The sequence below is a fragment of the Danaus plexippus genome, chromosome 28 (assembly GCF_018135715.1).
Source record: "Danaus plexippus chromosome 28, MEX_DaPlex, whole genome shotgun sequence".
Taxonomy (NCBI): Eukaryota; Metazoa; Arthropoda; class Insecta; order Lepidoptera; family Nymphalidae; genus Danaus; species Danaus plexippus.
Window position 1 is genome coordinate 340405 of NC_083556.1, and position 24047 is coordinate 364451.

At 42.0% G+C, this 24047-nt stretch overlaps 2 protein-coding genes across 5 annotated transcripts in view; one reads left to right on the forward strand and one right to left on the reverse strand.

The window, feature by feature from the left end:
* Positions 1–12790, forward strand: part of LOC116776179 (neogenin) — a 69688-nt gene extending 56898 nt beyond the window's left edge. Inside the window, exons 4-31 of one of the 3 annotated variants that reach the window (XM_061525218.1) lie at positions 187–368; positions 1041–1195; positions 1367–1467; positions 1830–1917; positions 2136–2277; positions 2398–2677; positions 3287–3605; positions 3681–3804; positions 3891–4073; positions 4341–4535; positions 4836–5006; positions 5505–5625; positions 5711–5914; positions 6046–6215; positions 6288–6353; positions 6511–6652; positions 6763–6924; positions 7093–7290; positions 7428–7578; positions 7752–7867; positions 8215–8412; positions 8718–8795; positions 9027–9103; positions 9259–9334; positions 9779–9902; positions 10059–10204; positions 10606–10719; positions 10867–12790. In XM_061525218.1, coding sequence (XP_061381202.1) covers positions 187–368; positions 1041–1195; positions 1367–1467; positions 1830–1917; positions 2136–2277; positions 2398–2677; positions 3287–3605; positions 3681–3804; positions 3891–4073; positions 4341–4535; positions 4836–5006; positions 5505–5625; positions 5711–5914; positions 6046–6215; positions 6288–6353; positions 6511–6652; positions 6763–6924; positions 7093–7290; positions 7428–7578; positions 7752–7867; positions 8215–8412; positions 8718–8795; positions 9027–9103; positions 9259–9334; positions 9779–9902; positions 10059–10204; positions 10606–10719; positions 10867–11009 — 4226 coding nt within the window. In that variant the 3' untranslated portion in view covers positions 11010–12790. The remainder of the gene's footprint in view (positions 1–186; positions 369–1040; positions 1196–1366; positions 1468–1829; positions 1918–2135; positions 2278–2397; positions 2678–3286; positions 3606–3680; positions 3805–3890; positions 4074–4340; positions 4536–4835; positions 5007–5504; positions 5626–5710; positions 5915–6045; positions 6216–6287; positions 6354–6510; positions 6653–6762; positions 6925–7092; positions 7291–7427; positions 7579–7751; positions 7868–8214; positions 8413–8717; positions 8796–9026; positions 9104–9258; positions 9335–9778; positions 9903–10058; positions 10205–10605; positions 10720–10866) is intronic. The other 2 variants (XM_061525219.1, XM_061525221.1) reach the window with 2 other exon arrangements.
* A 49-nt stretch (positions 12791–12839) lies between these two features.
* Positions 12840–22786, reverse strand: LOC116776101 (uncharacterized). Of its 2 annotated transcripts, none has more exons than XM_061525217.1 (16): positions 22430–22786; positions 22047–22184; positions 21455–21550; positions 20513–20700; positions 20041–20200; positions 19520–19959; positions 19061–19201; positions 18874–18976; positions 18708–18750; positions 18147–18638; positions 17567–18054; positions 16418–17083; positions 15099–16029; positions 14763–14828; positions 13993–14519; positions 12840–13598 (listed from the first exon to the last, which is right to left on the reverse strand). In XM_061525217.1, exons 1-16 carry the CDS (start codon positions 22550–22552, stop codon positions 13398–13400), a joined length of 4803 nt encoding a protein of 1600 aa, XP_061381201.1. In that variant the 5' UTR covers positions 22553–22786; the 3' UTR covers positions 12840–13397. The 2 variants fall into 2 exon arrangements, with proteins under 2 accessions (XP_061381201.1, XP_061381200.1); XM_061525216.1 differs by having other exon boundaries at positions 17501–18054.
* Positions 22787–24047: the final 1261 nt, after the last annotated feature.

Here is a 24047-nt window from a genome sequence, read left to right on the forward strand (position 1 = left end):
ACTATAGGTGAAAATTTATTTGGTTAGGTTTTGGTAAGTTGCCATGAAAATGCTGATCTTATTGATATCCAATGACAAATATGGTCTAAAGAACTAATTAAGTATGGAATAACTATTAGTATAAGAGGTCTTTATAGAGAGTGAGAGAGAGAGAGTTTGTAAAGCAATAGGCATAATAAATTACAGAAGTGCCAGAGTTCCTGGAGGGTCCTCGTACTATGTCTGGTGTGCTCGGCTCCCCAGCACTCCTCCCGTGTTCCCTTAAACTACCACTGCGTGTAGCTGTGAGGGTGATTGCCGCAGTCACTGAGAGGAGAGTGTATGGACCAAACAAGATACATGCACCGCCTCCTGTGTTGAAACTCAATGTGAGTGGTATAAGAAACCTCTGAGATACGGGGTTCCTAGAATATAAAATCAAGCAACAGTCAAATTTACAAGCGTTTAAATTGGATAAGACGCTAAAAACAAGTCTAGCCATTACTGACACTCTTCTAGTTATTTAAAGATTTGGGTAAAATAAATTGTCAAGTAGTTTTGTTAAACTACACACCAATTAGATAACATATTCGGATCGTAGGCTTTTAACTGGTTAATACAAAATTATTTATAGTCTGCGGACTTTATTTAATACTCGGGAAATAGGATTAAAATAAGAAATCAATAGAAGATAAAGTGTCCAAATATAGATGTCGATTTCAATCTGGGTTTAAAAGATTACATTAAAACACACTTGATAACGGACAGACGCGTCAACAAAGAGCAGAATATTCATTTAAAACATTGATTAGAATACACAAACACCAGTCGCATGAAGTGGGCATAGAAACGCAACAGTCATTTGGTCCGTCATAGAATTTATTGTTGTACTGCCTACCAGATCTCACTTTAATCCTGTCCCATATCCTACTGTAATGCGACATGCGATAGGTGGACAAAAAAAAATATTACAACTGTTTCAGGCTAATAAATAATAATAAATACTTGTTCAAATGAGTCAATTTAACATCACCACCTATATGCTATATGTATGTACACAGGTGACATGGCTAAAGAACGGTTCGCCGGTCCAAGTGGAGGCCGCTCGTTTATACAGCACTGTCAGCGGAGCCCTGGAGATAGACCCTCTGAGGACGCACGACGCCGCCACATACAGATGTGCCGTCAGCCTCGCGCACACCAACAAACCACCAGTGTAAGATCATACACACACACACACACACACATGCACAGTCACACACACCCATACACGCCAGAAACAGACAGTTTACAAGCACAACCACACTACAACGACATCTGTTACAAGAAAAATATTCAAGTTTTAAGACAATAACTTACAATTAAAGTAAGTATATGTCTATTTCAGTCTGGGTCCGGAGATCGATCTCCGCGTGAACAGCGAGCTGGCGGGGATGGAGTCCGCGCCCAGGATACTCACCACGCCGCAGCCCGTCACGGTCATAGAAGGTAGGACGAGACGAGGCAGACGTTCCTATAAAGAGCGTGTTGACTTATTTGATAAGAAATTCTCATAACTATAATTTTATTATTGTTTAAACGTAATATTTGCTATAGCACTATGATATGTTTTTGATATCCTTAAAAGTCAATGGTATTACTTACATAGATGACAAATAAAAATGCCTCTAACAATACTCCTTGAGGGACACCCGGAGATTAAATTTGAATTTATATATGTAAATACAAGAAATTTTACTAATTAAGTTATGATTACTTGACCCAATACGATGAAATCAGCTCAGTAAAGTGACCTTCATTCTGTGAGATTAATATATATTTTACCTGGCGTCATCCTCATCGTATCGCAGGCGCGTCCGTGACCTTCGACTGCGCGGCCACCGGCAACCCCAAGCCGGAGATCGTGTGGCTCAACAACGGCGTGGCCATAGACTTGAAGTACGTTCATAACCACCTTTTTACTCAGATCTGTTCCATGAGCTCGGAAACCTTTTGATAATAATAGCGTTAATTGCTAGCTTTTACAGAAGAAGTGCTCGTCTACCAAAATCAATGCGATTGGTACAATTTAAATTATCATGAGCGACAATCTTATCTACTTTAAGTCTCTCTATTTTTGTATTATCATCGGCATGTATATCGAGGTCTGTGTGTAGTGATCTAGACTCCCGTTTCTATCTGGTGGGGGGCGGCTCTCTCCGCGTGGTGTCGTCCCGGGCTCCGGACGCGGGCGCCTACACCTGCCGCGCCACCAACAGGATCGACGCCGCCGACCACTCCGCTCACCTCCACGTCCTGGTACAGACACACACAACTAATATAGAACAAATATTACATTATATAACAATATGGACAGGTAGTTGGAATCGTTATTATAAATCATTAACATCCGTTTCCCTCTCTCCTCCCTCCCCCCAGTCTCCCCCCCGCGTGTCGGTCCGCGACGGGTCGGTGGTGAGGGCGGTGACCCGCGGTGACGTCACTCTGAGATGCGACGCCCGCGGGCGACCGCCGCCAGTGGTGACGTGGCTGAAAGACGGGGAACCTCTCACACCGAACAACCACGACATCATGGTGGACGGGACCTCGCTGAGGATCAGGGGAGTGCTGGACGTGGACGAGGGAGTGTTCCAGTGTGTCGCGGCCTCGGCTGCCGGCAGCGCTGCCGCGGCGCTCAGGCTGATTGTGGCGCCGCACGGTATGAGCCACACAGATATGGGATAGTAAATATACACTTTGGGGAGTATATACATATAGATGGGGGAGTATACACACTTATATGTACGTGGGAAACTACACGTGCATGGATAGTCAGCAATACGTTTATATAGCAGTGAAGTATAAATTATCTCACACTAATGAAATATCTCAATATATTGATGCCGAGCGGGGAACAACCGCATACACTATAAGTTTCTTCAAGGAACAGACTTGATATTTGAGGACGTGTTAAGTGTCCGCGGTGATGTTCCTTTCATTGTATTTTATACATTGGTCGTGTATAAATAAAATCTTAAAATTTCCAAAATTCACCAAAACCAACAAACACATTTCGTCAGTTTATGCCAAAGTATCATCTGAGATAATCGCTTAAATTAATTTGCATCGAAAGGAGAATTGATCGTTTTTCCCATCTGTGAAAAAAAACATTATGAGTCCTGTCCAAGTTTTATAATTTTTTTTTTATTCCTTCAAAACCTTTTTTTTATAATTTTAAACGTTCATTTTACCATTATTTTTACCGTACTATTATTTTTTCCTCCCATTGTTTAAGTTATTTTTCTTTTTATTTCTGACCCCCTTTCAGCCGACCCCCTCCCCACGAACCTGACCCCTACCTTCCTGACCCCCGACCTCTACCCGGAGGATGTGGATTTCATCGGCGAGACGTCATCAGCGTTCACCCCCGAGCCTCTGTACGACGACTTAGATAACGTAGATTATTCCGAAGATCTGGACTCCTACGACGCGGGCAAGGGGAACGCGAGCGTGGTGTCCGCGCCCGGGGACTTCCGCGCCGTCATCGTCAAGCACCGCTTCGTGACGCTCAGCTGGACCGAGCCGAAACACGCGCTGGAAGAAGTCACCGGATACATCATACTGTATAAAGTGAAAGGAAGCGACCGGTGAGTGTCCGCGGGCTTTACAGCGTATGTCTGGTAACGCTTTGCGAGGCGGTCTTATATTGTTGTGTTTTGCAGGGAGCGTCTGTGGTCGGGCGAGGCTCGGCGGCGCGAGGCCGTGTTGGCGTCCCTGGCTCCTCGCACCACGTACACGGCGCGGGCCCTCGCCCTCACTCGCAGTGCAGCCTCGCCGCCGACAGAGGTGACCCGCAGGATATTACACCGTTCAAGACGAAATACATTCGAATTGAAGTTTTTTAACCCAACTAATTCTCATGACTGCCGCAGACTATAGAGGTGACCACTCCTGACGAGGAGCTGTCCTACGGCCCTCCTCAGAACGTGTCGGTGGAGGCGGTGGGCGCTCACTCTCTGCGGGTGTGGTGGGCTCCGCCCGCGCCGCTCGGGCCTCACGTGCCGCCTGAGGTGCCGCCGGCCGCTCCTGGCCGATACGTCATATACTATACAGAGGTATAATAACAGGTTAATCTGATACAGACCTTAAATAATGATTAGCATAGTGATGGAAGGAACGCGAGCTGTATGGGCTCAATGTGCTGAATATTAGTACCATTTGTCTTATCTTATAATCTTTACGTGTTGATCATCAAGAACCTCCACAACTATTACCTTATCAATATGTATGTACAGTATCCGCCGGTCCTATGGTGCAAGGCACAATATATTTTCCTTTAATATCATCGTTCCTGTGTCTCCATATCACCTCACGTCATGCAGACGGAGAGTGGTCGCGAGCAGAGCCAGTACACCAACTCCACCAGCATCACCCTGAGCGGTCTGCGGGCGGCCACCGCCTACCGGGTGCGGGTGTCGGCGGGGGGAGGGGGGACCAGTGACGTCACCACCGCCACGCGAGCCGACGCCCCCTCCGCACCACCCACTGACGTCACCGTCATCCCCGCCACGGATACGGTCAGTTCCAAATTAGAAAACCATGTGGAGGATTTGAAATGCTGTTTAGAAATATGTTGAAGCGCCGAGGCACAACTTTAATATATAAAATGCTTAATTCGCCGTCTCTAGTAAGATAACTTCTTAGTGATGGTCCCTGGTTAGGAGCAACACGCAGGTGGAACGAGATATTCCAGAGGTCGCAAGTTTGATTCATATTTCCTAGTTGAATCACAATTCAAGATACTGCTGCTGTAGGCTGAAGATGACTGCTATCCAGAAGACAAAAAAAATAATAAAAAGTAATCTTTGTATCGACAGTCGCTACTAGTCCGCTGGTCGGCCCCGGCCGGGCGCTCGCACCGCGGAGCCCTCACGGGATACAAGCTCCGGTACAGGACCCCCGGGGCGCGTCGCGCGGACTCGCTTACCACTCCCGCAGACACCACGCGGGCGGACCTCACGGGACTGGAACCCTCCACCACCTACCAGGTACACGGGCTATAACATGTCCAACAACTGGGCTTTATAAGACACTGATGACCAGCGCTGGAAAAAACTAATTTTGGACTTAATACCTTCATACTCGAAGTATATATTATTTATGCAATTTTTCAATTACTTTTGCCGTTTCGAGCAATATAATTTTGTACGATGTCTATAAGATAATAATATAACGAATAGCTTTCGAATCTTTACCCACCACGCTGACTAGGTGTCGGTTGGTGTGTTACCAGTATTAGGTTTCTTGCACGTTTTTTGTCCAAACATATATATATTTATAAACCCGCATACTGTTTGTTCCATTTTGCTCCACCGGTTTGGGCATTTCTAGTTCCTCATTAATACTTACTGTAATGTTAGAGACCGATTTAATCTATTTCTTAATGCATGTATGCGAGCACACCATCGGCTCTGGACAACGAAGATTATTATGAGGAACACAAGATAGCGTCATAGAAACTACATTGTTATGGTACTGTTTCTAAGGTCCGCGTGTGTGCTCTGAACGCTAACGGCTCCGGACCGTTCAGCGAGTGGGTCTCAGCCACCACGCAGCCAAGACGGAGGCCTGAGAGCAGCGTGCCGGCGGCGCCGCCTCCGCTCACCAGTACGAACACACACATGCACACACACACAGAAGTACTTAAATCACATACAAGCAACAGATGATTGAAATTATAATTTGCCGACAGCCCGCGCCGGTCGCGACTGGATCTCCGTCTGGTGGGGCAGCGAGGAGGGCTCTAATACACCGGGGGGAGGGGGCCCGGGGGCAGGCGTTGCGGGCGGCGGAGCACCCGTGCGGGGGTACTGGCTGGGCTGGGGACTCGGCGTACCTGACTCACACTCCAGGGAACTGCCTGCGCATGCGCATTCACATGTTATAAGAGATTTGGGTAGTGTCTCTTTGCATAATGGAACCGATTGCATGAAGTCAACTGGAAATGCTTCTAAAACAATTGCTCTAAACACACTTTCTCGATCTATTGATCGCCCAAATAAAGCCTGCATCATGTCTGTGACCCAGAATCCAACTCGGAGTACGTGATATCTCTCCGCGCCAGCAACACGCTGGGTCTGGGCCCGGCGGTGTACGCGACCGTCCGCACCAAGCCCGACGACGGAGAGGACGAACCAGACGAGCCCGACCAGCCGGAGGACGACGCGCCGCCTCTCATCCCGCCCGTGGGGCTCAAGGTGGGCTCGTAGTGTGAGTGTGACGTCAAGGTCACCTGAAGGGCGACGATGATAACGCTGGTTGTGTCGCAGGTTATCATGCTGAGCGGCACCACCGCCGTCGTGTACTGGACCGACCCCACTCTACCCAAAGGACAGGTATGGAGATGTTCTTCTGTGTGTGTAAGGAACTGGTGGGTGTGTGTGTGTTGGTGTACATTCTGGAGGGGGGTGTGTGTGAGCGTGTGTTTCTGAGCAGGTGTGTGGGTGTGTGTGAGTGTTTCCACTGACGCGGAGTGTGTTTGTGTGCGTACAGACGGCGGCGGACGGTCGACGGTACGCGGTGCGGTGGTCGGGCGGCGGACGGTCGCGCGTCTACAACGCTTCGGATCTTAATCTCATGTTGGACGATCTCAAACCGTACACGCACTACGAGTTCGCTGTCAAACTCATAAAAGGTAGTTTTTGAAAACGTCTCAAGAACTCAACAACGATAACATCGTGTTGTATGTTACTGTCAATAGTAAGTCAGTTTTAGCATCTCAGTCACAAGTCACTTATCCGTCAGGTGGTCGCGAATCTCCCTGGTCGATGCTGGCCAGCAACACGTCCCTGGAGGCAGCCCCGGGCTCCGCCCCCCGGGAACTGCGCGTGTCCCCCGCGGCTCCAGCCTCCCGCGCCGCCGACTTAACGTGGAGTCCACCCGCCAAGCCCAACGGAGTCATCACAGGCATGTTGACACGTGACTATATATAAAGTATTGGGAGCAAAATATAAGTTGGTTAATGTTAAAGCCTAAACTTGTTGGCTGACACTTCTACCAGCCTGTTTACTTATACTATGGTACTAGTCGCAACTTTAACGTGTAACGTCTAAAACATTTTTTTTCGATTCCCAGGGTATGTGATAATGTACGGCGTGTCCCGCGGGTCGGGCGCCGCCGAGGAGTGGTCGGCTCTGGCGGCTCCCGGGGAACGAGGCCGGGCCCGGGTGGACCGGCTCCGGGCGCGGACCACCTACAGCTTCAAGATACAGGCCCGGAACAGTAGGGGACTGGGGCCCTTCAGCCCCGCCGTCACTTACACTACTGGGATTGGTGAGTTTGACTGCAAGAAGACAGTTTATCTTTGTGTAGTTGGTAATTTAGCACTAGTATAATCCCCTTCTATTTTAATTTTTTGTCGGATTCCTAACTAGACTAGACTAGATACTATATCTGGTGTCCGTCCCCAGAGAGCGGTGAAGGCGCGGGTCTGGCGAGCGCCACGTCCGCGTGGTTGTGGGCCAGTGCGGGCGGCGCCTGTGCCGTGCTGGCGCTCGCAGCAGCCCTCGCTCTGTCGCTGTGCTGCAGAAGGAACACGCCTCCCATGTCCCCAGACACCAGGTACCAACAAATACCACATCTTATGTGTATAACATTAAGTTCGAGAGTCGCTTGATCCTGTAGTGCGTGTTGGTCCTGTGACATGTTATTTATTAATGAAGTATTTACATGGACGACATCGGTACAAGGGAATGTCGGTCGTGTGAGTATGTGTGTTTGTATATCTGTTCCAGCACTTACCAGAAAGCGTCCGCGTCAGCTGGCATCAAGCCTCCAGACCTCTGGATCCACCACGACCAGATGGAGCTGAAGCACATGGACAAGAGCTTACACAGCTCAGCCAGTAAGAGTACGACTCGCGCCCTCTCACTACACTCGTACCCTGCATGGGATGACGATATGTCTGCTGTGAAGTACTTTACTGTGAAGTAGCAAAAAGATTATACAACGAACAGTACACTACTCATGTTAAGCTTCTCTGATTAATGTTAACGTCAACGTCGACTTTGGTATTTACGTTCAGAAATCGTAGATACAATTTTTCCTAGTATCCAATTTTGTTTGAATTAATTTTAGTACACACCTTAACATCGGTAACCTGCGAAACCTCATACTGGTCGTGTCGCAGTCACCTGTTTCGTTTTAGAACACTGATGAAGACGAATATTAAAACGTCTCTGTACACTTTGTGCCTAGTATCAGCGGGTAGCGTCGAAGGCAGCGCGTTGGTGTCGTCGACGTTGACCCTATCCCGCACCCCCCACCCCCACTCTCATCCTCACCCCCACCCCGCGCTGCCCGCGCTCCCCGCCCCCCACCTGGCGGAGTACGAGCCGGCGCGCCATCCGCCGCCCATCACCAGCCTCGACCGGCGATACGTCCCAACATACGTCGGTAAGAGAAACTAACCGCACGTCACTAAGTGTGTACGATCACTTAATTATACTCTCTGTAGAGTCACTCGAAGTATTTCGATATTTTTAGTTGAGAAATCATAGTTCGTTACATAAATGTGCACTTTGTTTTTTTTTGCCAATTTGTTTTGTTCATACAGGGTGTTTGGAGTAAGATGAACGAGATTGTTGGTCTTACAGAGAACATTCGTTACTCCAATCGCCCTGTATATGTATAATTTGTGTTGCTTCCTCTCCCCCTCCCTCCCGTGTATCCTGTCTGTATGTCTGTCTGTGTGCACGTAGACCGTCGCTCGTCGTCGGGCAGCGCGGACACCGCCCCGCTCCGAGCCTCGCCCCTCGACTACCGCTGCGACCTGCTAGGTGCTTCTTATTTTTGTGCATTTTAATTCATTCATCGCCTCTTTTTATATTCTCAGTATCAAAGGTATTTTTCACTATTTATATATACATAGATATTTGAACTATTAAGGAGATTTAATTTTCTAATCTATGCTGTGCTATCAACACACGCACACACCTCTCTGTATATTTGTTTTCGTCAATTTCAAAGTGTAGGTTTATATATTATCGAAACCAATGTTGATCTTGCAGCTATGACTGGTGTCGGAGTGGGCGTGGGCGTGGGCTGCACCGGCACCTGCGAGCGACGGAGACATCTGGCGGATCAGGTATTAACAAAAAATCAAGTTGCACTACCCTCATTTAAGAGATTCAATTGATCTATAACAAAACAATGTTTCTTTAATTCAGGAAACGAAGCATTACTGCAATAATGTACTACGCATTCAATGCTAAGGTCTGTTATTAATGTTTGTTTGTCCAGAGCACGCCGCTGTTGACGGGTGTAGCGCCGCTGGGGTCGCCGCAGTCCTCTCTGACGTCACATCCGCCCGCGCCATGTAAGTATCCACACTGATGTCGTCTATATACAAACTTATTTATACACAACATAGTTGTTTCATTATTAATTAATAATTTTTGTATTCATGTTTGTTTTTTTACTTTAACTTTAGTTCCACGCTAGTCTTGCCATCGTCCCGTTTAGTTTTATTTCCTTAAAATCCATCGAATAATAAATATTTGAAATCATGATATCGTCTAAATATATAATTTCTATGCGGATATTATTATATATTCTATCTCGAGTCACTTTAACTATTATAATGCATAAAAGATAAAGATGCGCAAAATAAACTGAAATAATTTGTGCCCTCAACGGTCAACTAATATGCAGCTAATTTAATTTTGTTTGGCGCACGTTGAATTTGGTGAAATGCTCCTCATACGTCAACAATAAAATACCGAGGGTTTTAATCAGAGCTTTAATATATTATTTGTATCAGGCGTGTCGGGTCAGTGTCCTCTGGGTACATGCTCGGCGCCAGGGTCCGAGGTGTACGCGAGCGCGTCCACAGCGCGGGAGCGAGGACACTACGTCGCCTACGAACCCCTGGGACATTACACGCAGTAAGTACTAGGAATTACTGAGATAGGTACAGTAACAATAGGATTGGACCCAATCTTATGTTTAAATTTCGCTGTGAATCCAGATATGATTATATATTTAAAGAACGTCAATCGCATATATCTGGTTAACTCCACTGTACTGTATAATACTTGCAGCCGCGACTCCGTGAGTACGGACGCCGCAGCACCCGCGGGCACGGGCGCCGGGGGCTCCCTACAGAGGAGGGGCGCGTGCTCCGCCCTACACAGCTTCACTCTACCCGACAACGCGTCTGATCACAGCACGCCCTCACACTCCAAGGGTGAGCTTTATATTATAGAAGTTAAGAGAAATAATGTATAATAGGTCAAGAGGAAATTTCCAAATTATTAGTTTGGGTTTAACTACATGAGGATTGAACCTGTACAGAATAGGATTAGTGACAGGAACAAAATTTAACTAAGAAACTTATTGTAATTTACTTTAATAGAACCGACCTCGCAGCTCAAGGCTTTGAATAGAGTCACAACAAAAACAGTTTTCAAACAGATAAATATTAATAACAAGTTATTGGAACAGATACACGAATATATTTATCAGAATGAAGCGAGAGCCTGTGGGTTTGTTATTTTAATATTTGGTTCAACTTATTACGAGACCAGTTATACAAAGAACTCTTGTGTGGACCTCAGTTAAATCTCATTATCTCCTTAACCTCTCCAGGCAGTGCGCGCGCGTCCTCCCCGTACAAGGCGAGTGCGTCGTCGTCCCCCGCACACACACACACGCACTCGCTCGCGCACACACACGCGCATGCTCTCAACAGACTGCAGCTCGGTGAGTACACACACACACACACTTGTCTCCGTTACAGTTACTCTATAACTAAAAGCGTCTCATCGACGTTTAATTTTATTGATTCGGTTAAAATCTTATCTTCATGCAGTACCCAACTCTTGTATTAATAGTTATCGTCTGTCCCAGGTGGTGGAGTGTCTCACAGCTCTGATGAGCTGGAGCCTCTCACTCCGTCCAGGTCCAGCGAGCGTCTCCACCGCGAGATGCAAAACCTGGAAGGGCTCATGAAGGACCTGTCGGCGATCACGCAGAACCAGTTCCACTGCTAGCGGACCCCCGACGCGCTGTCGGGACTCTTATAATTGAGACCAAGTTATATTGGAAGAATTTTATTATTGATGACAAATCGAGTCAGTAAGATAGTGTATTGACTTAGATACTCCGGAATACTTCAGAGGAAAATAAATTACCGTACTGAATGACCGCTACTGATGTGGAGATCATGTTATACTGGCCACACTAGGAAAACAATCGAATCAGCCAATGAAACAAGAAACCCTACTCGATCCACTTATTGACCCGATGATATTTATTAGTGGGATTCCATTTATATTGGCTGGTCATTGTTTTATTCCCAACAGAGTTCACTCTATGTTGGACTCGACCCACTTTTTCTAGAGATTCCATTTAATGTCGGCCTGTAAGACGTTTCTTTATGTAGGGCTAAATGTTTTTCGCTCTCCGCTGGTCTAAGTCCATGGCCTATGCGATTTTATTATTTTGTTCGCAATTTAACTCGACTTCATACAAATCTACAATTTTGTATTTATTTATAAAATACGTGTTCGTGTAATACTAGTCAGGTAGAGGGCGCTGTCGGGTGAAAGAACTGACACTTCGTTACCAATTTTTACAAGATATCTGCTGAACGCGGGGGATGAATCAAAACAGAGCAAACTTTTTACCATACAATAGTCACAACGAAACTTCTAAACGAATCTGAAAGTTTCTCAAAGGAAAATACATACAATACCGTTCGTCCTCTCGTCGGAACTGCGCGAACTGTTTTGGACTCTATTATGATGGCGTAAGGTCGTATTTTGAACGACCGATAATTAATATAAGGTCACTCGGATGTTCTAATAAAGTTTTGCTTTTCAAAGCCGGGATACACGAAGAACATCCGGAACGATTGTAAATATTTTGTACCCTAACTCTATAGCCTTAAGGTTTATTATCGAATACATTTTGATATTGTTATTAATTACATTTCGACGCTTTATCTCCGCGTCTGAACTGACGTGAAGCGATTTTGTAAATATCTCAAATATTTTTCTAATATGTAATATACAGAGTGCACCAAAAGTTTTTAAAGTATTTCGTTTGATGTTACGTGGAACCGTATCGTATTGTATCAGTGCCATATCGAGAGCTGGGCGGCCGACTGTACGTCCTGCGACGTCACAGAGGGCCGTATCTTTAGTTTAGTTTTGAGTGATTCGCATTTCGTGAGGCGCCATCTACTGGGGCGCGGGGATGGCGCAGAGCGACTTATTAGTTGTTAAGGGAACTTTAGACTGATTTTGTATTTGATTTTTTATTTTATATTTTGAAAATATTTTTTTTTACGTCACTGGTTTTATATGTCCTCGGTAGCGCTTCTAATACGACAATGTTAACTGTATAGAGATTGTAACAGTTTTATTGTATATCGTACGGTTTTTTATAATTTTATATTTTATTCCCAAACCAACGCCGTGCTGGTCGAGGACACTTTGACATCGACACTAGTTTTATACGTATCTTCGTCTCCTCTTACCACGAGTCTCGTGTACCGACGTTCTTTACGTTTGGGGAACTGTCTCTGTTTATTCGGCGATGCGATCTCCTGGTAAGGTGTTATCTCTGTCTTCGCTCATTCACATCAGATGTATCAGTCGGTGTGTCGAAGTGTCCGAACCGTCACGGGCACACGATCGGTGTTTCGTTCCCACCAGGAGACTGTTCGACTGCTCTGTAACTTGTATTAAGACACTTAGACTAAATGTAAAGGATGGGAGTCGCCGCTCTCTGTACAACTAGTTCAATAAACTTGTATTATTTATTGACAGACGATTGTTTCATTTTTAATCAGACGCCGAGAAAAAAAAAGCCACAGATCATACAAATGTACCTTTATTATATACTATGACATGAACAGCGACAATATTAACACGAGACATACATCATGAATAGTGAGCACGCGCGGGTAGAACGCAAGTGGTGATATACAGGGTGGTTCACTCAGTCTAGACTCAGTCTGGTTAACACAGACAACTACACAGGGACCGAGGTCTCACAGACATTCGCAAGTGGAGGGAGTTGGTTGAACGAAGAACATTCTAATGCAATTGAAATTCATTTTAAAATATAACCATAATGTCATCGAGAAAAATTTTAAAATATTAACTATTATTTTTTTATTTCAAAATCCCTCTTTAACATAAAAATATGTTTAGTTGTCGGAGACTCCACGTATACGTATAAGGAATTGAGCGTGAAGGTAACTATAATACTGTCGTACAAAACTTAAATATGAAGAAACGAGACGAAGCTATGTTACGCGGGAGAGGGAGAGAGAGAGAGAGAGAGTGGTCACACGAGCTACCTTACTAATAAAATAATTAAAACAGCCTTCGATCGATATCAACACACGCGATGTATCCATCGCTTAATAGCTATGACTTTTTATTTACAATCCAAGATAGCACTTTATCCAGTTCCGGATCCGGATGTGTCGTGGAGAAGGTTCCGTTGGTTTTGGAGTAGTACAGAGGGCGGTACTGAGTCAGCGGCTGGCTCATGTCCAGCCAGTACAGCTCCACGTCCTTGGAGATCAGCTGGCGGAAGCACTCCTCGTCCGGTATGGCGGATAGAAGCTGAGATAAACAATAAAAACAATATCACCAAAAAAATAATAATGAAATGATCAAGTTTAGTTACGTTGCTTGGTCTGAAGAATAAAAATAATTCATTGTTAACGACTAGTTTGTACTCGCGGCGTCGTCTGCTGTGTGTTTTAAACAGTGTGAAGAGGGAAACGACTAATATCTAACAAACCTCACATCCACCTGGAGCGACATCTACCGCCCGTGTCGGGCACTACGTTCACAATACAACTTAAGGTGTTCTAAACTAAAATATTTTCTATACGATACTCTCATATCTTAACTACGTTATTGGAAAAATACATCTCAATCTGTTTAGTGCATTTCATGTTAAATAGCGACAAACGCGCGCTCACAAGAGTTACGATTATGATTTGGTTCTCACCCTGCTGTATAGTAGCGGAGACGAGGCCAGCCTCTTATAGAACATGAGGTTCATGAAGATGATGTCGGGAATCAACTCCAGAATAGCTCTGGTGGTTCTTCTGACTTCTTCGGCACTCAGGCGGACGTACTTCAGAGGGTAGTCCGCTATCCTCTTGAAGGTGTTCCTTCTAATCTTGATAAGATTCAACCGGGTCCCGTCGGCCGCGTGAGCCACAATACACAGATCACACTTATTTTCCGAACTATCCTCACACTTGCAGACCCTATAATCCTTGGAACCTTTCTTGCCCAGCAACAGTACGTCCCCGGAGCTGCCCATGAGGACCTCCGTCAAGCATTTAGTATTTTTGGAGCCGATCGTCCTGAATGTGGGCTGGTCGCACGGAAGGTTTACGTCCGTCAACAATATGTACTTGTTCAGTAAACACAGAAGTTTCTTCATTTGATCCACTTTGATGAGAGGCGCCGACAGAATGTTGTAGTTAGCGGTGTACTCTTTAAGGTTTATCGTGGAGCTTGGAGGAGCTTAAAATTATACTAACATCAGGATACTAGTTCTTGTTATTTTAAGCAAACATATTAAGGACTTATCAATATATAGCAAATATATATAATACTAGTGTTGTCTTCAACCGATATTGATAAACTTCAAAAGTAAGACGGAATTGGACCAGTTCGTGTCGCTGAATGCTTACCACGCTCCTTATAAAAGAAAACATTCTAGAACTTAAAACGCTTTAAAATAATATAAAAAGTAGTGTTACTTACATATCCAGGACAGCTTGTCAACATGTGGCGACGGCGCGTCGGAGGGTTCGGTGTTCAGCGCCGTCTCTACACGCGGGGTGATGTTAAGAAACACATTCTCATAACGATCGAGGGTAGTTTGTGGGACTTATTAAGATTAGTAGAAGTTTTGTGATAAAATGAAAATATCTGAAGCGTCAAATATATATCAGTACATGTCATATAGTTATTCAAGATGGCGGACTAATTTCCTTGACCTCTCCTGACGTTCATCAAACCCTTGTCTTAGCTACGATAAAGTTGGTAGAAAATGCTATTTACTTATGATAATTAATGTATAAGTAGTTGTCTACTAACCTGAGACACCCGACTCTCTACGTGGCTTATCTTTCGTGAGATCTTCAACACTCGCGACTGGTATGTTCGCTGGCTTCTTCATCAGATCCTGCGCTGGCGGCGGGATCGCCAAAGGATGCACTTGAACAACCACCTGACTGTAACTGGCTGGTGTTGGAGTACCATTATTTGCTATAAGGTTGTTGTACACGATGTATATAGGTGGTGGGTGAAGATTCATCGCGGGATACACAAATTGTTTTGAATCTTTGGATATCCTGTCCAAATCCAAGTTAATAGGCTGATTTATACCCTGTTTGTTCGTCGGCGGGTTGGTGCCGTCACTATCCACTATTTGCACGTCACTGTCACTGTCACTGATCAGCACGACAGACTCCGTTTGAGCGACGTTGTCTGTGTTCGTGCCGATGGTTTTGTTTTTCAAACTACCCGCAGTTTTGCTTTTCTTCTTATCTTTATCGCCGCTATCTTTAGACGGCTTGTCTGTCGTTTGGCTGTTGTTCGGTAAGGTAAAGTACTTCAGGTTCATCGTCTTCTGTCTCTGCCACTCTTGGTATTCGTCGTGGAGAGGTTTCTCTTCATCGTTCGGTTTCTCTATTCGCTTCTTCTTTCGGTTATTTTTGTGTTTCCCGTCCGCTCGCGTCTTTGTGTTATCTCTTACGTTCTTGTTGTTGTCTTTCCGACACTCTTCCTTCTCATCATCTTTGGTTTCTTTGACACTCTCATCGATCACCAAGTTCGGTTCGCTATCATCATCATCGTCATCTTTAGGAACAGCGCTCGCTTCACTTTTCTCGTTATTATGACTCTTATCAGTATTATTATGACTCTTATCAGTATTATTATGACTCTTATCAGTAAGTTTGTCTGTTTTCTTTATAATTTTCCTGTTTCTGATTCTCTTTCTACGTTTTTTTAGGAATGCTTTAAACTGTAAGTTTCACAAAATGGTATAAAATTTTTAATGTAAGTCAATTCTTTAATAATTAACAAAATAATATATTCAGTCTGAGAGACACGAACTTCCCACTAATAAAACTCATTTGACTTTAACTTCCGTAAAAATGTATGTAATAAAAAATAAATTTCTACAGCAATACATGAATACTTATGATTTAAGCAAAATATATATATATATATTATACACAGAATAACAATACAGTCATCATTTCATACAATCGATTGCGCTTTAATATTAAGAGAACGTTTTTTTATGGAACTTACGACCTTTTTTCGTGAATAACATGAATGTTTTATGAAAATTAGCCTTTTTTGGTCAAATAATTGTAGTGAGGGACATCACAAAACGTATGACTCACCTGAGGCAGATACTTCGTCAGCACTATGATGTTCCTCGTGAGTTCCTTCTTGTGCCTCGCCACTCTATATTCGTGTATTTTCCACAGCTTGGGGAGCAGATCTCCATCGTCCTTGTATTTCAAGGTTTCGCATTTGGCCGCCAGATCTTTCACCAGCACCTTCACGTCATCAGCCTTCGGCATCATCTTCTTCTTGGCCAGAGCCAGTATACTGTCTCGCAGCTTGGCGTTGGCTTCGTCTCTTAATGTTTCTTCCAAACATTGGATTACAGATTTAGTATTGACGGGAGTTTTATTTGATTTCGTTGCGTCGTCGTTGGAGTTAGAGCTGTCGGTGGGGTTTGACGTCGGCGTGTCTGCGGCGGGATGCTGGGACGGCATCGAGAACATGCCATTGTTTTCTGATCTTATACTCTCTATGACGGAATCCATGAAACTGCTGCCGGTGGTGTCACTTCTCGGTTTCGTGGTTATTTTACTCTCCGCTGTTCTCGTACTCGGTTCTGGTAATTCTTTCAATAGTTTTTGTAATTCTGATAGACTCCTGTCAACTATACTGGTCGGACTGTTAGTTGCCGTTTGTCCGTCACCGTGGACGTTAGCGTGTTCGTAAACATGATGACTGGTCGAGTTCACTTCACTCATTGTGACGTCACATGTCTGATGCTGAAATAAACATATTAATATATACTTATATTTTAATCTTTGTTTATTTTAAATTCAAAGGAAAATAAGATGTTTTTCATTATCATATTAACTTAAATAAATTTATAGAGAAAGAATGAGAGACTCGATTTGATTATTTTTTTCTGTCATCGTTATATCTTCTTTGTGCGCTTCAGACACAGAAGTTACATATGATAGATCACGGTATTCAAACAATAAAACAAATACAAATTTAATCAGAATAACCAAGACTTTCATATTTAAAAACAAATTTCATAGCATATAGGAATTTGATGAAAATCTTCACTAAGATCAACGATACGTTTTCATGTGATAAGCAGTGTATTGATAATAAAAGCTACGGAAACTGATATATCTGCGGAAAGCTGTGCCAGTTACTTAAACTACACAACTCACGTTATCGACCGCCGCTGGTGTGGGCGACACGCGAGCCGTCTGCAGCATACTGTTGATCTTCCTTACCTCGTTTATATCGGACAACTCGACTTTCTTTGGTATTCTCGATGGACATAGTTTTACGTGCATCGGCCTACATTGCCTCAAACGTTCAATATTCCTCTCGTTACACCAGAAACCGGACGTGTAATATGTCCTTGACAACTTAAGTTTCTTTGTCAACTCAATCCGATTTTTCCTAGCTATGTATGGCATCGCATTTAACTCTTTGACTTTTTCTCCAGCGATCGTTTCCGACCTGACGTCTTCAGCATTATCTACGTTTTCATATTTTATGCGACAGTTAAAATATCTATCGATTTCATTTGTATTATCTTTGTTGACGTAGCGTCTGCATTTCCGCAACTGCTTAGAATCGATAACGATTAGTTTAGAAAAGTTCTTGATGCTGAATCTTCTACAACTTATTGTGCCATCTCTGGAATACTTCTTCCACTCGTTGAAATTGTCGACGGGCGTCAATACGACATGGGATTCCTTGATTAATTTCTCGTCTGGAACAAAATGGCAAGTATACATGAACATAGATTATTCTACTATACGTAGAATAACTTAATACTTTATACATATAATATGATCAGCTCACCTATATCAGGACTACCTTCTCGTTTCACTTCCTCCGGACTTATTTCCGCTTCCTGCCATATGTTATCTTCAGCTTCGCTTTTTATCTGATCCTCACTTTTTATAAACACATCATCAGTGCTATTATTTTCATTATAAGCTCTGACCGCGTCCCCCGTGACGCTGGTTCCCATGGAATCCGTGTTATCCAGCAGATCATATTCCTCCTTGATATCCCTATCAATATTGTCGATCAGATCCAAGCTCATGTCGTCATACTGGTTCACGTACTGAGAGTCTTCTCCGGAGCAATCGAAATTCACTTCTCCATAAACGCTGTCACCACACATGTCACCGTCATCCGAATCCTCGAACTTAATAGTGACCTTCGCTTTGCTCGGATCAATCTTCTCTAATATATCCGTCACTTCTAAGTTCTCGTTATACATCTTGTCGTTTGTATTCAAACAACTCAATTCGTTCTCGTAGAACTCCTTTATGAAATCCGAGTCACCTTAAACGTAACATTATTCTATACATTTATTATCATATAAAAAACTTAACAAGAATTCCTGTGACTTACTTAAATCCTCGTTGATGTCCAAATTGAGTTTTTCGTTTTGGAGCTGGGTATAAAAAAAATAATATTAGTATTGTTATCACTATAAAGAAATTTCAAGGTTACAGGACTAAAAATGAATGGTCTAAACAACTAATTTAATATAGGTTACTCAAGATAATCAATTTACACATTCAATGAGAAGATCTTCTATATCAGACTCCATCACGTACAGCCTCTCCCTCACTATCTGACGCCATGGCGGCAAATAGTCTGTTATTATCTCCGGGAACCTAAAGGGGATATAAGCAAACGTTATCATGTTGGAAAGAACTGGAAAATATTCAATAGGAACCAGCTGTGAGTTTAGGATTCACCTGTTGACGAGTAACGGCAGAAGCGGGTGAACCTTCACATCTTTGTCCTCCGAATTCCATACATTGAGGATTGTGTTACGAGCTAGATGAACGAGTTCCAACCAGCGACGCTGGAGATATATGATGGAAGCGGAACGACCACTGGAAGGATCAAATTACACTGGTTGATATATTTTTTTTTAATTTTAGCAACATCTTACTATTTTTTTTACTGAACAGATTTTGATGGGACTCTCCAGCGTGGACAAAGTTCAGTGTCCTTAAGGAAAACAGTGTAGTGTGGTATTTAACTCGTGACCAAGGCTATAGTTATGGCTGTCAGTACATTACCATGTGTATTATTTAAGTGAAAATCATTAATGTCCTTCCACACGACGCAATGTCCGGGCATAAGTCAGTGATATTAAAACTTGCTTTTGACTCCGTGTCTTAGGACGGTTCCTGCGCCGAGATACGTACCGATTAATGAACCCGGTGTAAACCAGCGCCCAGACGACCTTTTGCTCCACAGCCCGCCCGTACCAGTTGTTCTCGTCAATGCCCTCCACCTTCAGCACGAGCGCTGGAACATCCTTGCAACTGTTTGATTCCAGTTCGTCTTTTTCGTTTTCCGCGACAGCAGCATTCGCTTGCTCTGTTCTTTGTGTGATTTCATTATTTTCCCCCTCGTCCATAGCCTCTGGACTAGACTTGCCAGCGTTATTTCTGTTCAAATCTTTTAACACGGCCGCAGTATCTTTGTCTGCCTCATCATCACATTCATCTCTTTCATTGTTTTCATCTCTGGCGTCATCTCTGTTATCAACGTGTATTTCTTGCTGATAATAACTTCTCGCGGCGACCATTAGTTTGTAAAGAAGGATGAGCGAGCTGTGTTTGCGTCCGGTCGAAAAGTTGGACTGTAGACAAAATACGAATATTCATATCAAATATTTTCTATACGATCTATACAAAAGTTGCTTAAATTACACGAGACTCACCAAGTTGATGAGTTTTAAATCATGTTTGTATAGCAGAATGAGGTCAGTGACCTTCCACTCTTGGTGATTCAGCCTAAGGGTTCCCGGCACATCATGAAGACGACTGCTCAAATTTAACAGCGCTTTCAGTTTTAATAAGCACAAGTTGTAGATTCCCTGCCTTCGAGCAAAAAAAAAAAATACAAAAATCACCGACGGTATTGCAGCGGGAAGAAATATTAAAATGGAAGGTAGAGAGCGAAAACTCGCTGTTACGAGCTAAGATCTAACCCGCAACTGAGTTGTATTTAAATTTAACGTTTGCAACGTAATTTTATACAATTAACAGCATTACTGCCGTTTACGGAACAGTCTAGAACACCCTAAGACCAGTCATTTGTAATAATTACACAAGTTCTGGAAAAAATATCGATTTAAGCCAAACAATCAACTATAAACATTGAGTTGTCCAACCCCTCCTCCCCCAACTCACCATACTGATAACACGTCAGCGACTCTGACGCCATATTTTTTTGCAAAGTATTTAACAGCACATGGGCCTTTGAGTCTTTGGATCTTCTTGCCGTAGCTACCTTCCAGCGAGAGCTCCACGCTGGTCAGCAGTTCCTGTATGAGAACATCCGGCTCGTTGGACGTAGTGACTGTATTGAGTTGTTCATTCTGAAAATTTATATAAATACGATAATGGCTGAAATGCTAATAGATCAATATAGAAACAATGACTAGAACGATTCAATTCAGACCTAGATAACTTTTAAACGTAAATATATAATCGGTCGAGTCATTTTGGTTCCCTTGACACGATAGCTCATACAGCTAAGCGACTGATACACTACACAGGATGTCCCAGATACGAAACCTGCTTATGTCAATGTTTTTTTTTATTCTGTGGCATAATTTTCGAGTGATCAGCTCGAGATTGGGTATATTTTGAAGTTTTTCGTAATGTTAGAATATATTTTTTATAGAACATGTATCTACCCTCCATTTATAATATCGGTTCGACAAAAAGGATATGTTATGTAGAGGTAAATTGATATTATTCAGAAACATTATAGCCTAGGATCGTACGGCCGTAACACAGTACTTATTTTGTGATAGACAAAACATATGATAGTTCTACAGTAATCATTAATTCACGGCCAATTCCCAGGTACAGATAAGTGGAAATCTTACTCGTTCTAACCTAATACCAACCTGTTATATATTACATTAGGGGCTCAACCCAAACAAAATAATAAAGGATATGCAGAATATCTTGTACAGACCTATATGGTAAGACTAATTGTTTATGAAAAACTTGAAACTGTAGGTATGTAGTTTGAAAATACAAACTAGTGGTACGGTTAGTGTTGTTCTTAATGAATTATGGTACTTACGAAGTAGGTTATAGTGTGGTATATATATATGTTACCTGTTTTAACTTCTCAAACATATCAGACTTCATCATCAGGTACAGCAGCCATTTTGGCAATTGCTGTCTCGGGCCGTCCGACACACTGGAACCTGACTGTGAAGAATATACGTGAATACATTTACTAAGCATATAATCATTATGCCATCGAAGCAAATTGATCGAGCACAGCTTAGTTAATGCGTTGTTATAAATTTTCTCAAATCAAAGTTTCTGTGTACAGTAAGCTTAATTTTCAATGTTTTTGAGAACAGAAAAAACTTTGTCATGTAATACAAAGAATTATCCTTAAAAGCTGTTCTTAGAACTTTATTTTGGATCAAGAATATGGTTAGATGTGAGCGGTCAGCTTAGGACGGATAAGATGACATATTGGTTACATTAAAAATGCTCTTACATGGTCCAGCAACTTAAATATAAGATTATACAGATTTATTACTGTTTTAAATAATCTGAAAGTTTAAGTTATTTTACAGAGACCCTGATCATGGACGGACGAGATGGAAACGTCTGTCAGTGAGTCGTGTTATTTGTCATTCACCGACAGAAATTTCTTTCTCTAATAGTTTATTATCTTCATACATCACCGTACCGTGTTATATTTTTTTGTGAATGTCTGTTTCAACATGTCGAAGCAAACATTTGGGAAATCCTTTAACAGTTCGATGACCCTGTCCACCGTCAAGTCGAGTTTGTATGCAATACATTTGTATGCTTTGTTCTTTGCAAACTGTAATGATAAGATAAAATGCATTTTTTCTTGTTTGTTGTTTGAAAATGTTTTGTTGTTAAATATAATAACTTCGATAATAATTTTAATTAAAAATTAGAATATTGGTGTTAAGCTCAAAGTTGTTTCTTCCTTCATCGCTTACTTTAAGCATTGTAATTTTGTTTTTTACACAGAAAATAATACTTATGTTTTTAACTCTATGATTATTTATAAATCTATGAATAGACAAATATATACTTCACCTGTATTTGATTCGGGTCCATAAGGAAGTATGATTGCCAAAGCACTTCATGTTTCTTAAATTCTCTTCCGAAATCATCAACAAACTTGCTTGACGAGAAATTCCGAAAATCATATACTGCCATTTTTATTGTTCAATTAAATAGAATTGCAAGCATTTGTTAAAAATGATCGATACCTAGTAAAAAGAACATGGTTTAAAAATTGTTAAATAATAATATTTTTAATTATCTTCTAACATCCCTAAGTTAAAAAGTCTAACATTTGTTCAACAAGTGTCAAACAATTTTCATACAGGAGTTGTTATTTTATTAAGCGATGGAAATAAATATTGTTTAAAAAATGAATGTTGAACATTGGAGCGTCAATAATAATAATGACATTTAGAACTATGACATTCAAGATGCTGTTAAAAAAAAAACTCAAATACTGCACTGAATTCTAGCCTTTTGTCAATGTTTATTTATAATTATAATTATGTTTTGTTGTAGAAAGGAACGTAATTTTTTTTTAAACTCGATGTTTAATTATATTCTACATTTTAGATGTTTTTATACGAGCTATTGCAGTATACTAAATTCTTAATATAAAATCCTTGCAACACTTGTGGCTGACGGCAGAAAATACCGGGAAAGACCAATTCTATTCCTAACTACGCATTTTTCAGGATTTTCTTACAAAAATCACAACTGTTTTCAAAAGTATATCAATACATCACAATCCCGGGTTTGTATTCAATATATCCAAATAAATATACAAATATATGTAGATATAACCCAACTGATTTAAAAATATTAATGATTAATCTCAGTACAGATTCTTCAATAAAAATTCATCTAATATTATATGTTAAGCCATGAAATGAAATCGAACAACTAAGATACGAAATAAAATTTTAAATATCTACTATTTGCTATTTCTAGACAACAAAATTTGCCGTGTAAACACTGAGAATGACATGAGTTGTCAACTGAAATGCTGGCTAGAGGGGATACACCTACATCTTTTTAAATAATATTATATCTTAAAGAAAAGGTGTCCTAGGTATAGATAGTGGAAATTAAATCAGACAGGAATAACTTTCTTGGAGCAAAAAATAAGGGAATAACACCCTTGGCAGCTCCTTCGGAAGGATTATGTCCAAAAAAAGAAAATCAAGCATGACACAAAATAAACAAAAATACAGGGATTTTAATAATTATAAACTATGTTGTTATGAGAGAAAAGGCCGATTGTGAGTCAAACATGGAGTTCTGGAACAGTTCTTAACTAAATAATGGCAACATTTTTTAAATTATTAAATAATCAATAAAACCGGCATACTAAATACGAATCAAACAATATAACCGAAATAACGCTTTACAAATGATATCTAAGATTTTCGCGAGTATTCATTTAAATGAAACTAGTATTTTTCGGATGAACTACGGATGTGAGACATCCCGTCTGCCCGTGATCACGGTTGCTGTAAAGTAACCGAAACGTCGGGAGTATGTAGTTTTTTACAAAAATAAATCACGCGTAGTTCATCCGAAAGATACTAGTTTCATTTTAACGCTTTACAATTTTGATTCAGAAGTTTCCATAAAGGGATAAAAAATATTAAAATTTTCTAGAAAG

Excerpts from the sequence above, each read along its gene's own strand:
- LOC116776101 (XM_061525216.1), bottom strand. The coding sequence starts at position 22,552 with ATGGCAGTATATGATTTTCGGAATTTCTCGTCAAGCAAGTTTGTTGAT. Across the intron at positions 18,639-18,707 it reads GGACATCAACGAGGATTTAA|GTGACTCGGATTTCATAAAG; the intron begins GTAAGTCACAGG and ends GTTACGTTTAAG. Across the intron at positions 13,599-13,992 it reads CTCCGCTACTATACAGCAGG|CTTCTATCCGCCATACCGGA; the intron begins GTGAGAACCAAA and ends TGTTTATCTCAG.